The following is a 13,573-nucleotide window of genomic DNA, read 5'->3' on the forward strand; positions in this document are numbered from 1 at the left end:
ATGGATTATTTGGAAGGATTTGATTTGATCTATTTTGTGGCCTTTTGGCAAATATAATTATGCTGTTTCTGTGCTCTATGAATGCTTTTATACAAAAAGATATGATCTCACAAGACTTATGCATCTGTTCCAGTTAAGAACAGCAGATAAACAATCTGCAAACAAATGTTCTTCCAACTAACCTTCCAGAAAACTATCTTAGACCAATTAGTGGATTCTACTTTATGAAACCTCTTTTCATAATCTTATTGCATCTGCACATGACAGACAGATAAACAAATACTTTCAAATGTATCAATTAGATGGACATTTACAAGTTTAGGTGTTTGTGTGATATAAACTGATTACAGCCTAGTTCATTCAGGTTTATACAAGGTAAGTGGTCATCGTTACATAGAACAGTACAGCACAGTACAGGCCCTTCGGCCCACAATGTTGTGCCGACCCTCAAACCCTGCCTCCCATATAACCTCCCACCTTAAATTCCTCCATATACCTGTCTAGTAGTCTCTTAAATTTCACTAGTGTATCTGCCTCCACCACTGACTCAGGCAGTGCATTCCACGCACCAACCACTCTTTGAGTAAAAACCTTCCTCTAATATCCCCCTTGAACTTCCCACCGCTTACCTTAAAGCCATGTCCTCTTGTATTGACCAGTGGTGCCATGGGGAAGAGGCGCTGGCTATCGACTCTATCTATTCCTCTTAATGTATTACCGCAAATCTATTTAGTCAGTCCTCTGTTAATCAGAATATTAAGTCCTAAGAACAAACCTTCTTCATTCATAGAGTCATAAAATGTACTACAGCACCATGGTTTCCTGTAAAGAACTGTGAAACAATATAGAGTCATCGAACACTACTGCACAGAAATAGGCCCTTTGGCCCATCTAGTCCATGTTGAACTATTAATCTGCCTAGCCCCATCAACCTGCATCAGGACCATTGCTCTTCATACCCCTCCCACCATGTATCCATCCAAATTTGTCTTACAAGTTGAAATCGAACCTGCATTCACCACTTCCACTGGCAGCTCATCCCACATTCTCATCACCCTCTGAGTGAAAAAGCTCCCCCTCATGTTTCCCTTAAACATTTCACCTTTCACCTTTGTTCCATAACCTCTAGTTCTAGTCTCAACTAACCTCAAGCCTGATTACATTCACCCATTCTATTTTGTATTCCTCTGTCAAATTTTCCCTCAGTCTTCTACTTTCTAGGGAATAAAGTCCAAACCTATTCAATCTTTTCCTATAACTCAGGTCCTCAAAGCCTCGCAAAATCCTTGTAAATTTTCTCTGCACACTTTTAACCTCATTGATAACTTTCCTATGGTAGATGACCAGAGCTGGACACAATGCTCAAAATTAGGCCTCACCAACATCTTATTACAACTTCAATACCATGTCCCAATTCCTATGCTCAATAAGACCACAGTCCAGAAGATCTGGAGCAGAATAAGGCCATTCGGCCCACACTTTAATTTAAGAAGGCAAATGTGTCTAAAGCTCTCTTTACAACCTTATCTACCTGTGACACTACTTTCAAGGAATTATGGATCTGTATTCCCAGATCCCTTCGTTCTATCACAGTCTTCATTGCCCTACCATCGACCGTGCAAGTCCTACCCCAGTTTGTCTTCACAAAGTGCAATTCCTTAAGACTTAATGCAATCAAACAATATTTATTCAGCATTTAAATCAATTATTGTATTAAAATTGGATCTTTCCATGTAATTTTACCTGTTGGTGCAGGAGTTGCATTGACTGAATACTGGTTTTCAATCTGCTATGCATATCTTCAATAGTTTCAACTTTTTCCGCTATGAGATTTGCCCACTCGTATCTAATGCAAAAAGAACAGAAACAATTCACTGTCTTCTATCAATAAAGTGCTTTAGGGACCATGCTTCCTTAAAATTTGTTTCCACTGGAAAGAATGTTTTTGAAAATGTGATTTACTGGCAGTCCTGCAGACATGCACTGGCAACATAACCGCCTCCTACAGGCTATCGGGTTTCTTGCTGGTTATGGAAATCATCTTTTAGCTTATTATTTATCACCACTTCAGTTTCTGCAGGCAGGGAGGGAATTTTCTTTTCTCTGAGGACCTGACTGGTGTAACTGCCGAATGATTAAGACCAACACACGCTGCTGTTCTCAATTACTCTTATTGGAGTGGAAGAAAACATTGCATGTTGGGAAATATGTAAACTGTTAGAAAAAGCATTTTCTGATGTAGGCAACACTAAACAGAAACCTTACCTGGATCATTATTTTCATCTTTTTGCTTGCAACCACACTGATTAATTTTACCGAGATAACAAGATTTCATTTAACAGCAGCAGAAATAACCTACGTGTCAGTAACGTTCATCGTTTGCAGTAAGGTGCCTTAAGGTTGTTTGCATTAGGAGAAGATAAACAGAGCACATCAGTCAAAGTAGGAGAAATAAAAATCGAGGCAGTTCAGATGCAGCATAATAAACAGTTGTGAGTTGAGGATATTATTTCAAATATGGCATTGCTGAGGAAGCTGGACAAGAGGTTCCAGAGGAAGGAGAGCGGGGGATAAATGAATGAATTGTAAATAGCTGGCAAAGTGAGAGAGAAGAACTAGACTAGAGTGATGACAATTAAACATAGGAACTGGATCAATTAACATGTGTTCTAAAAGTGCAAATTACATGGATTTCCATGTGAAATTACACCTATTGGGCAATTGGCCCCGGCACTTCTGTGTACAATTCACCTTGGCATCTGATGTTTGGCTTGTATCAGACACGCAGCTAATGAAGTTAGCAGTCATTTCCTCCCTTACTAAGATAAACCAGAGCTTTTGGGCACATTCTGCTACCTTTGTACAGCACAGCTAGAAATACACCATGCCACGTCAGTATGGCTTGAATGCCTTGTGATCGGATTGTGTGGTAATATGCAGGTTACTCAGATCCACAAGTCCCATCAGTGGTGGGCCCTTTATTCTCCATTTAAAGGACAGGCTGCACTTATCCACAGACCCCTCAAGCTCACTCCAAAGTCCACTGCAGACTGCTTAAACAGATTGCAAAATTTACAGTGCTTATTTGAGTTAATGCCAACATCTATATGTATTGCTGCGTAGCAAGTCAAAAAATAGGGATAGAGCTACCTAATTTCATTTATTGTTGTCAATTGATGCTCAAGCAACAGTACAAAAATTACACACGCATGCACTGCTTTCCCTTTGAAAAAGTTACCAATCCCTTCCCAGCTACTACATACACAGCATAATTTCTTCTGCCAATTAACTGCTTAAATACATGAAAAATTTACTAATTATTTGCAAGGAGATATACTTGTAGTCAACAATTATAAATGTAATTAAAAATAAACCTGCTCTTGTTCTAGTTTCCAAATTAGGCACTTAAAACTATAAACAAAATTGCCACAACATCTATTCCTAGTATGATAATCCCTGGTAATTGTAATATATTGTGTTAATACATTTTCGAAACATCATTTGTAACCCTGATCTAAATGTGTTAATATTTAAAACCATCACAAACAATAGAAAATCTGCAGATGCTGAAAATCCAAGAAACACACACAAAATGCTGGAGGAACTCAGCAGGCCAGGCAGCATCTATGGAAAAAGTACAGTCGATGTTTTGGGCTGAGACCCTTCAGCAGGACTGCTGAGTTCCTCCAGCATTTTGTGTGTATTTCCTGTGTTAATATGTAATATTTGTGAACCACTGCAGCACTTACCATTACTCTCTGTAGCCTCTTACACTTCTGTGTATTGAAATTTCCATACCGGCCATGATACAGCAATTCAGAAAGCTTTCCCTATATCTGTTGAAGTTCACCAGAGTCTTTAATGACAAGCCAAATCTCCTTAAACTTCTAAGAGTACCTGGTGGCCAAACATTTTAATTCCCATTCCCATTTTCGTTCTGACACAGCCTCAGAATAGAGAGATGTCCTTTTAGAATGGAGATGAGGTGGAATCTCTTTAGCCAGAGATTGGTGAATCTGTGGAATTCTTTGCCACAGGCAGCTATGGAGACCAAGTTTTTATGTATATTTAAGGCACAGGTTGATAGATTCTTGATTGGTCAGGGCATGAAGGGATAAGGGGAGACGGCAGGAGACTGTGGCTGAGAGGAAAACTGGATCAGGAATGATGAAATAGCAGAGCAGACTTGATGGACCAAATGGCCTAATTCTGCTCCTATATGTTATGATCTTATGTTGGTCCATGGCCTCTTCTTGTGGCACTATGAGGCCACCCTCAGGGTGGAGGAAGAACACCTTATTCCGTCTAGATAGCTTCCAACTTGATGGCATGAATACCAATTTCGCCTTCTGGCAAAAAAAATTCCTCCCCCTCCTCTCTTTTTCTATTCCCCACTCTGGTATCTTACCTCCTCTCACCTGCCCCTGGTGTACCTCCTCCTCCCCTTTCTCCTATGGTCCACTCTCCTCTCCTATCATCTCCAGCCCTTTTCCTTTCCCACCCACCTGACTTTACCTATCACCTTCTATCTATCCTCCTTTCCCTCCCCCTACATTTTTATTCTGTCTTTCTTTTTCCTTTCCAGTTCCAAAACATTGACTATTTTCATAGATGCTGTCTGACCTGCTGAGTTCCTCCAGCACTTTGTGTGTGTGTTGTTTTGGATTTCCAGCATCTGTAGATGTTCTTGTGTTTATAATAAATGCCTTGAGGAGCTTAATGCCTTTTCTGTACACTCTGAGAGGGAGAATAATGACATACCCTGATGTGCACCTGTATGGGCACCATAGTAGCGTGGCAGTTAGCGGCTACTCCACGCTGCATTGTTAAATCAATAAATAAACACACAATGATCCTGTGAACTTTGTCTCGGAAAATGATATCAGAACGCTCTTCAGGAGCACAAACCCTTGCAAGATGTCAGGCCAAGACGTTGTTCCTGGTTGGGAGCTAAAACCCAGTGCTGACCAACTGTTCAGGGACATCTTCAGCCTTTTGCTTCTGCAGTCTGATGTTCCCATCTGCTTCAAGAAGACATTTATTGTCTCAATGACAAAGAAGAGCTGGAAGACCTGTCGCAACCTCTACCATCTGGTAGTGCTTACACCCATCATAATGAAGCATTATCAAAGGTTGTTTATGGCTCAATTCATCTTCTGTCTCAGTATGAACCTGGATCCAGTTCAATTTCTCTATTTCCATTTTAGACATACATTATCTGGTTGGCTCTATATTCACCTACACAACAGGAACAGGTATGTCAGGCTGTTGTTCATTAGCTCGATGTTCTGTACCATCATCCCCACAAAACCTATCATAATGAAGTATTCTTTAATCAGATCCTTAACTTCCCACTGTGACACCACAATCTATTCAGATTAAAAACCTCACGGCTGTGTGCTTTGCCCTCTGCTAGACCCTCTCTGTTTCTACAACTGTGTGGTTAATCATAGCTCTAACACCATCAATAAATTTGCCAATGATACCATGTTGTTGGCAGAACTACAGATGGTAATAGGAGGTGTACAGGAGTGAGAAAGGTTAGCTGGTTGGGTGATGTCATAAGATCAGCAAAACCAAGGAACTTACAGCGGACTGAAATGCTTGAGCATATAGACATCAAGAAAGAGGATGGGCTGGAGTTTCTGAAAAGTGTGGAATGCACTGTCAGCGATGGTGGTGGAGGCAGATACAATAGGGTATTTTAAGAGACCCTGAGATAGGTACATGGAGCTTCGGAAAATAGAGGGCTATGCGCTAGGGAAATTCTAGGCAGTTTCTAGAGTAGGTTGGCACCATTCTGTGCTCAATTCTGGCCAACTCACTACAGGAAGGAGGTGGAAACCATAGAAAGGGTGCAGAGGAGATTTACAAGGATGTTGCCTGGATTGGGAAGCATACCTTATGAGAATAGGTTGAGTGAACTCGGCCTTTTCTCCTTGGAGCGATGGAGGATGAGAGGTGACCTGATAGAGGTGTTTAAGATGCTGAGAGGCATTGATCGTGTGGATAGTCAGAGGCTTCTTCCCAGGGTTGAAATGGCTAGTACAAGAGGGCATAGTTTTAAGGTGCTTGGATACAGGTACAGAGGAGATGTCAGGGGTAAGTTTTTTACGCAGAGGGTGGTGAGTGCGTGGAATGGGTCGCCAGCGGTGGTGGGGGAGGAGGAAACGACAGGATCTTTTAAGAGGTTCCTGGATAGGTACATGGAGCTTAGGAAAATAGAAGGCTATGGGTAAGCCTAGGTCGTTCTAAGGTCAGGACATGTTCGGCACAGCTTTGTGGGCCGAAGAGCCTATATTGTGCCGTAGGTTTTCTAAGTTCTACGTTCTAACATTGTGGGCCGAAGGGCCTGTAATGTGCTGTAGAATTCTAAGTTCTATGAACTGATTGTGGACTTTGAGGCATTGATCGTGTGGATAGTCAGAGGCTATGTCCTGGGGCTGAAATGGCTAACACAAGAGGGCATAAGTTTTACGGTGCTTGCAAGTAGGTACAGGTGGAGTTGTCAGGGGCAAGTGTTTTTACGCAGAGGATGGTGAGTGCATGGAATGGGCTGCCGGCAACGGTGGTGGAGGTGGATACGACAGGGTCTTTTAAGAGACTCCTGGACAGGTACATGGAACTTAGAAAAATAGAGGGCTATGGGTAACCCTAGGTAATTTCTAAAGTAAGTACATGTTTGGCACAGCATTGTGGGCCGAAGGGCCTGTATTGTGTTGTAGGTCTTCTGTGTTTCCATGCTTTTAGAGAGTGGAAGGAAGTTGAACATGCAATGAAGGTTCTGTGGTGGAAAGGATAAGCAACTTCTAGTTCATGGATGCCAACATCTTGGAGGAGTCATCCAAAGTGCATCATAAAGAGAAAACCATAAAGAAGATGCATCAGTGTTTCTACTTTCAGGAGATTTGACATATCATTGAAGACTCTGACAAAACTACAGATGTATGGGAAGCATTCTGACTGTTTGTATTATGGCCTGGTATGGAAACTTCAATGCACAGGAATGCAAGAGGCTCCAGAGGCAGGGAACTCAGCCAAGTACTGGAGCCTGAAAACCCACATTCACAGTTTAACAACAGCTCCTTCCCCACTGCCATCAGGTTCTTGAACTGACCTGAAAACCCTAATCCTACCTCAAACTATATAAATCAGACTCTCAATTTACATTAGTGTCATTATATTTATTGTGCCAAGTAAATTACTTATAATTGATGTTAATTTAAGGTTACATTAAATTCTGTTTGTCATATTTGTAATGGACTGTGTTCCCGCTGCAAAAAGCAATTTTTTGTGGAATATAAACCCTGAGTATATATGTCTAAGATAATAAAATTTAACTTGAACTTGGCCCTGGTTACACATGCTAACCAGCATTGGCACTCCCCAATGCCGTGTGTTCAGTCTGCTGCTGTTCACACTGCTGATGCATGACTGCATTGCCAGATCCATTTCAAACCCAATCATCAAGTTCACTGATGACACAACACTGACAAAGACGAGACGGTGTACAGAGAGGTGATTATGCGGCTGATAGAATGGTGCAAGTACAACAACTTAGGTCTGGATTTGGACAAGATCAATGAGATGATTGTGGACTTTAGGAAGGTGCAGGCTGACCACTCCTCACTACACATACATGGTTCCTCCATGGACAGAGTTAGGAGCATCAAATTTCTGGGAGTGCACGTAATGGCTAATTTCAACTGGTCCTTCAACACTATCTCTTTGGTCAAGAAAGCACAGCAGCATCAATCATTGGGGTCTCTCTTCCACTCATGAGAGATAATTATCAGGGTCACTGTGTATGCAGGGCCTTTAGCATTGTCAGTGATCCCTCCATCTATCTAACAAGCCCTTTAATCCCCTAACATCAGACAGGATGTATCATAACATTAGGACAAGAACTGTTAGGATGGGGTACAGTTTCAAATCCCAGGATATAAAACTACTGAATTCCCTACCACCACCCGAGTCTCATCATGCATGAAGTGCCAGTAATGTTATACTTGTTTACTTTTTAACTTGTATCGTATATGCACCTTATTATTTATTCATTTATTTGTGGTAATACTTCTTCATGTGTTTTGTGTGTGAGTCATATGTGCTGTATTGTGCATCTTGGTCTGGAGGAATGTTGTCTCATTTGGCGGTGTACTTGTTTATAGTTGAAATGCAATAAACTTGAACTATCAAAAGTCTTTGGAGGTGCTAGGTTGAATTGTCTCATCAGAACTTTTACAACATCTTCACAATAGATTTTATCCATAATTTGTGGTGCAAATAAATGCATCAATATCTCATATGTCTTCAGTAGTACTAGTTGTATGGTCCTCCTTTGCACACTTAGCATTAGGAACATCTTGATTTGTATTTTTAACAGAGCAAGGATGGACATCAATGGTCCGAACTTGGCAAACTGTCAGGATTTTGTAATCCAACAGCTTGTTGGCACACAGATTCTCTACTACCATTTTAACTAGATTTGATCCAACCTGTAGAACAACTCCCCCCCCGCCCCAGCTTACATCACAGGTATTGTACCCCTACAGTTCTTTCCTCAGCGTCAGCTCTTTGTATTCATAATGGGACTCTGATCATGAAAAAAAGGTGTAAGGACAGGATGGGGTAAGTTGGTGAAGGGGTTTGGGGCACTTCTTCTGCATTAATTGTTTTGAAAAGTTGTTATCCTCCATTGCCTTTACGAAAGTGGGAGTGAACCTCCTTCTTAAACCACTAGAGTACGTTTGGGGAAGATACTCACTTGATTTTGTTGGGTATGGAGGTATGAAGACAGAATGGCAATATATTACCAAGAGAGGATTATCTGCAATATGGAGGGAATCTTGTGTGGTGATGCTCCCACATTCTTTGCCCACATAGGAGAAAAACTAACTGCAAGTGTGCATCCTCCTTTTGCCCATGTAGGATTGGAAGCACTCATGGGCACAATTCCTTTATCCACTGAGAACTATAATATACTTACAATTGGCACTTCTCTGCTCAGTGAAATCATCAAGCTGCTCCCCAATGGTATATTGGTTTTAAAGAGTTGTAAATTACCTAGATGTGGCTGAGTCAGAGCTCCAGCTGGATAATGGAAAACTTAGTAGAGGCAGCAAGACTTGGTTCCTTTATAACCACTGTCAAACAAACCAGGAAATGCTTTATGATGGGATTGTTACCCAATAATGAAGTGTCTGCATTCTCCACAATGGAATTCTGGTTGAAAAGGTCCACAAAAAAAATCCGTGTGAGCTTAAGGATAAATTTTGCATCCTTTGCTATTTCTGACATTCGGTGAGGCAAACCTGTCAATACACTGACCATCTAGTTGTGCATCTCCATCAGCCTTTACGTGAAAAATATTAATTGTGTTCTCATCTGTATTTTCATCCATGAAGAAAAATCTAAAATTACTGGCAGGAATTTTGATAAATTTGCCCCAATAACCTCTGGCATTTCAATTACACTGAATGATGTGGTGAGGAAAGTGTTTCCTTTGGGGGGGATCTGAATGCACTTCCAAAGTGAACAAAGCAAAAGTCTTATTGACATTAGAGCCAGAGATGCCAAATCAAACATTGTGATAGCCCATCTCCTGACTCTCCACTAACAGCGAACTTGCACAATAACAGAAGCTCATTATTGTCTCACTCACAAACTTGGAGTGTTAAATAGAAATGGATAACTTATGCCAGAAATGGCTGAATGTATAAACACTGAGGGTAAACATTTATAGATATTCAAATGATACTGAACAGCATTCTGGGAACTCACAAGAACACAATGATTATTAAGTTTACGTTTTAAGTAATGAAGCATATTGACGAATAAACTCTTTGCAGGCTTCCAGCTGGGACAGATACAAATTTTTCACTGACAACAAACACTGCCATCTTCATCAAAACGTCGGTTAAAATTGATACCTGTACCTGGATGGAAACCCGTGAAGTATTTATTCATCATAATGCTGGGAAAGTACTAGATCCCTTTTCAAGGAAACGTATTGTTTTTATAGTAACAATACATTGTCAACCTGTTTTGGAAGTTATGTACAGAACTGTCAAAAACCTCAATGCAAACTACCGTTTCCAATTCCAGAGACGATGCTTCAGTTCTCAAAAATGAAATTAGATTGCATGATGGGATTTCTAGGCCTGGATTATTGAACTGAATGAGCCTTTGTTTTCGTAAAGCCATCAAAAGTGAGTAGTGTTGCTCCTCACTTGTCCACATAATGCAACTTCATCAATATTCAAAATATTCAAAAAGCTCAATGGTGCTTAGGACAAAAATATATTGATTAACCACACAGAGTATACCCTCCCTGTAACATTAGCATTTGCTGCTGCAGCTCACAGAATCTACAAGATGTATGGTGATAACTCATCCGGGTTTCCCTGGCTGCACCTTCCAATCTAGTACTTCAGAAAGTGAGCACAGGAAATGCAAGGGCACGTGAAAGCCCTTCTAAGTTACTCTTCAAATTACAAACTTTCCTGACTTGGCAAATATATTGCCATTATTTCACTATTATTGGCCATAAATCCTGGAAATCCCTGTCTAAAGAGCAATACACAAGTTTCCTTACTACTTGGACTGCCGTGGTTCACCATAGGAAAATGTGAATGTGCTGGAGAGTGAAGAGGAGATTCACCAGGATGTTACCTGGAATGAAGGATTTTAATTATAGGGAGAGATTGGATAAGCTGGGCTAGTTTTTCCTGGAGTGAAGGTGACTGATGGGTGACCTATTAGAAGCCTAAAAGATTATGAGATGATCAGAATCTTTCTCCTTACGATAGGGGTATCAAAATTAAGAGGGCATAAAATCGATTTAAGGAAAGAAGAAGGAGCTTTAAAGGGGATACACATAGGCACGACTCGAGTAGCAGCAGTACTCTCAATGGATACAATTAAATATTCCCATTTCAGCCTGTTACAGCTAAAAAGCACAACTGCTTCCAAGTACAGCCAACAAAGATGTCTTAATGCGTTTAAACAAACTATCACTGCTTAAAAACTGACGGAAACAACACCGTTTGTGGCCGAAAGTGCCCATGGAGGACACCTCGGAGGAAGCGCAGGTGTAGATCAGGGTTACAAGTGCGTTTAAGGAAAAGGGGTTTTAAACTCCCTGTACTATCTTCCTGGCGAACGTGCAGTCTCTGGTGAATAAAACCAATGATCTCAGAGCCAGGGTGCTGAATCAGAGGGACATTAGGACCATGCGTGTCCTTTGTTTCACAGAATCCTGGTTAACTCTTTCCATACTGGATGCAGCGATTCAGATTGACGAGTTTACTATACACCATCAGGATAGATCTATAGAGTCTTTCAAAGCAGAGGTGGAGGAGTATGCCTCATGATCAACTCTTCTTGGTGCACAAATATATCAGTACTGTCCCAATTCCACTCACCAGACCTGGAATATCCAGCAGTAAAGTGCCGTCCTTTTTATCTACCACGGGAGTTCTCCAGGGTCATTTTGGTAGCAGTTTACATTCCACCTCAGGCCAATGTCAAACAGGCTTTAGATGATTTGAGTAATGGGATCAACATGCACGAAACAGTGCACCCTAATGCCTTTACCATCTTTTTGGAAGATTTTAACAAGGCCAGTCTGAAAAAATCACTAAGCAATTACCATCAACAGATCACTTGCAATACCAGAAAAGCAACACACTGGACCATTGCTACACCACCATCAAGAATGTCTACCGTGCTATTCCATGCCCTCACTTTGGGACTAATCACCTGGCTGTACTTCTACTCCCTGAGAAAAGGCAGAGACTGAAGGCTGCAGCACCAGCGGTGAGGACCAAGAAGGTATGAACAAGGGAAGCACAGGAGCGCCTACAGGACTGCTTTGAATTGGTGGACTGGACTGTATTCAGGGATTCATCTTTGAACCTGGATGACTATGCTGCAGTTGTTACCGACTTCATTAAAACCTGTGTGGATGAGTGTGTGTCTACAAAGACTTACTGTACATTCCCAAACCAAAAGCCGTGGATAAACCAGGAGGTACGTCATCTGCTGAAGGCTAGATCTGTGGCATTCAAGTCTGGCAACCCAGGCCTGTACCAGAAAACCAGGTATGATTTGCAGAGGGCTATTCCAATGGCAAATAGACAATTTCAAATGAGGTTGGAGGTGATATTAGATGCACAGCAACTCTACAAAGCAAAACCCAATGAATGGCAGCGATGCTTCAGTATCAGATAAACTCAACATCTTCTATGCCCACTTTGAAAGGGAGAACACAGCTACAGCTGTGAAGATCCCTGCTGCACCTGACGACCCTGTGATCTCTGTCTCAGAGGCCGATGTTAGACTGTCTTTAAAGAGAGTGAACCCTCGAAAGGCAGTAGGTCCTGATGGAGTACCTGGTAAGGCTCTAAAAACCTGTACCAACCAACTAGCAGGAGTATTCAAGGACATTCTCAACCTCTCACCACTACGGGCAGAAGTTCCCAAAAAGGTAACAATTATACCAGTGCCTAAGAAGAACACTGTGGGCTGCCCTAATGACTATCGCCCGGTAGCACTCACATCGATAGTGATGAAATGCTTTGAGAGGTTGGTTATAACCAGACTGAACTCATGCCTCAGCAAGGACCTAGACCAATTGCAATTTGCCTATCACCACAATAGGTCAATGCAGACACAATCTCATTGGTTCTCCACACGGGTTTAGACCACTTGGACAACACAAACACCTACGTCAGGATGCTGTTCATCGACTATAGCTCAGCATTTAATACCATCATTCCTACAATCCTGATTGAAAAGCTGCAGAACCTGGGCCTCTGTACCTCCCTCTGCAATTGGATCCTTGACTTCCAAACCGGAAGACTACAGTTTGTGCGGATTGGTGATAACATCTCCTCCTCGTTGATGATCAACACTGGTGCACCTCAAGGATGTGTGCTTAGCCCACTGCTCTACTCTCTATATATACATGACTGTGTGGCTAGGCATAGCTCAAATACCATCTAGAGTGCTTGGTGGTGGTGCCAATGCTTGGGGGAGGGGGGATTGTTGCTCGCTGTGGCTTACACGCAGGAGGGAGGGGAGCTGGGGCGTGGGGCTTTGGGGTTCTCACGTCTGACTGTCGTTCATTCTTTGGGGCACTTCTCTGTTTTCGTAGATGTTCACAAAGAAAAAGCATTTCAGGATGTATATTGTGTACATTTCTTTGTCATTAAATTGGATCTTTGAACCTTTGAAATCTTGATGTAGGTTGGTGATTGGTGGTGTTCCGCAGGGATTTGTTCTGGGACACCTCCTCTTTGTGATTTTTATAAATGACCTGGTTGAAGAAGTAGAAGGGTGGGTTAGTAAGTTTGCTGATGACACAAAGGTTCGGGGTGTTGTTGATAGTCTGGAGGGTTGTCAGAGGTTACAGCAGGAAATCGATAGGATGCAGAACTGGGCTGAAAAGTGGCAGATAGACTTCACCCCAGATAACTGTGAAGTGGTTTATATTGCTAGATCAATTTCTAAGACAGAATATAATATTGATGGTAGGACTTGGCAGTATTGAGGATCTGAGAGATCTTGAGTT

At 41.7% G+C, this 13,573-nt stretch overlaps 1 protein-coding gene across 11 annotated transcripts in view; it reads right to left on the reverse strand.

Annotated features, from left to right (window-relative positions):
* Positions 1 to 13,573, reverse strand: part of LOC140195234 (uncharacterized) — a 665,367-nt gene that overhangs the window by 90,627 nt on the left and 561,167 nt on the right. For all 11 annotated transcript variants that reach the window (XM_072253281.1, XM_072253262.1, XM_072253330.1 and 8 more), the window contains one exon: positions 1,744 to 1,846. In XM_072253281.1, the coding sequence (XP_072109382.1) occupies positions 1,744 to 1,846 (103 nt within the window). The remainder of the gene's footprint in view (positions 1 to 1,743; positions 1,847 to 13,573) is intronic.

Source organism: Mobula birostris, chromosome 1 (assembly GCF_030028105.1).
Source record: "Mobula birostris isolate sMobBir1 chromosome 1, sMobBir1.hap1, whole genome shotgun sequence".
In the NCBI taxonomy this organism is placed as follows: domain Eukaryota; kingdom Metazoa; phylum Chordata; class Chondrichthyes; order Myliobatiformes; family Myliobatidae; genus Mobula; species Mobula birostris.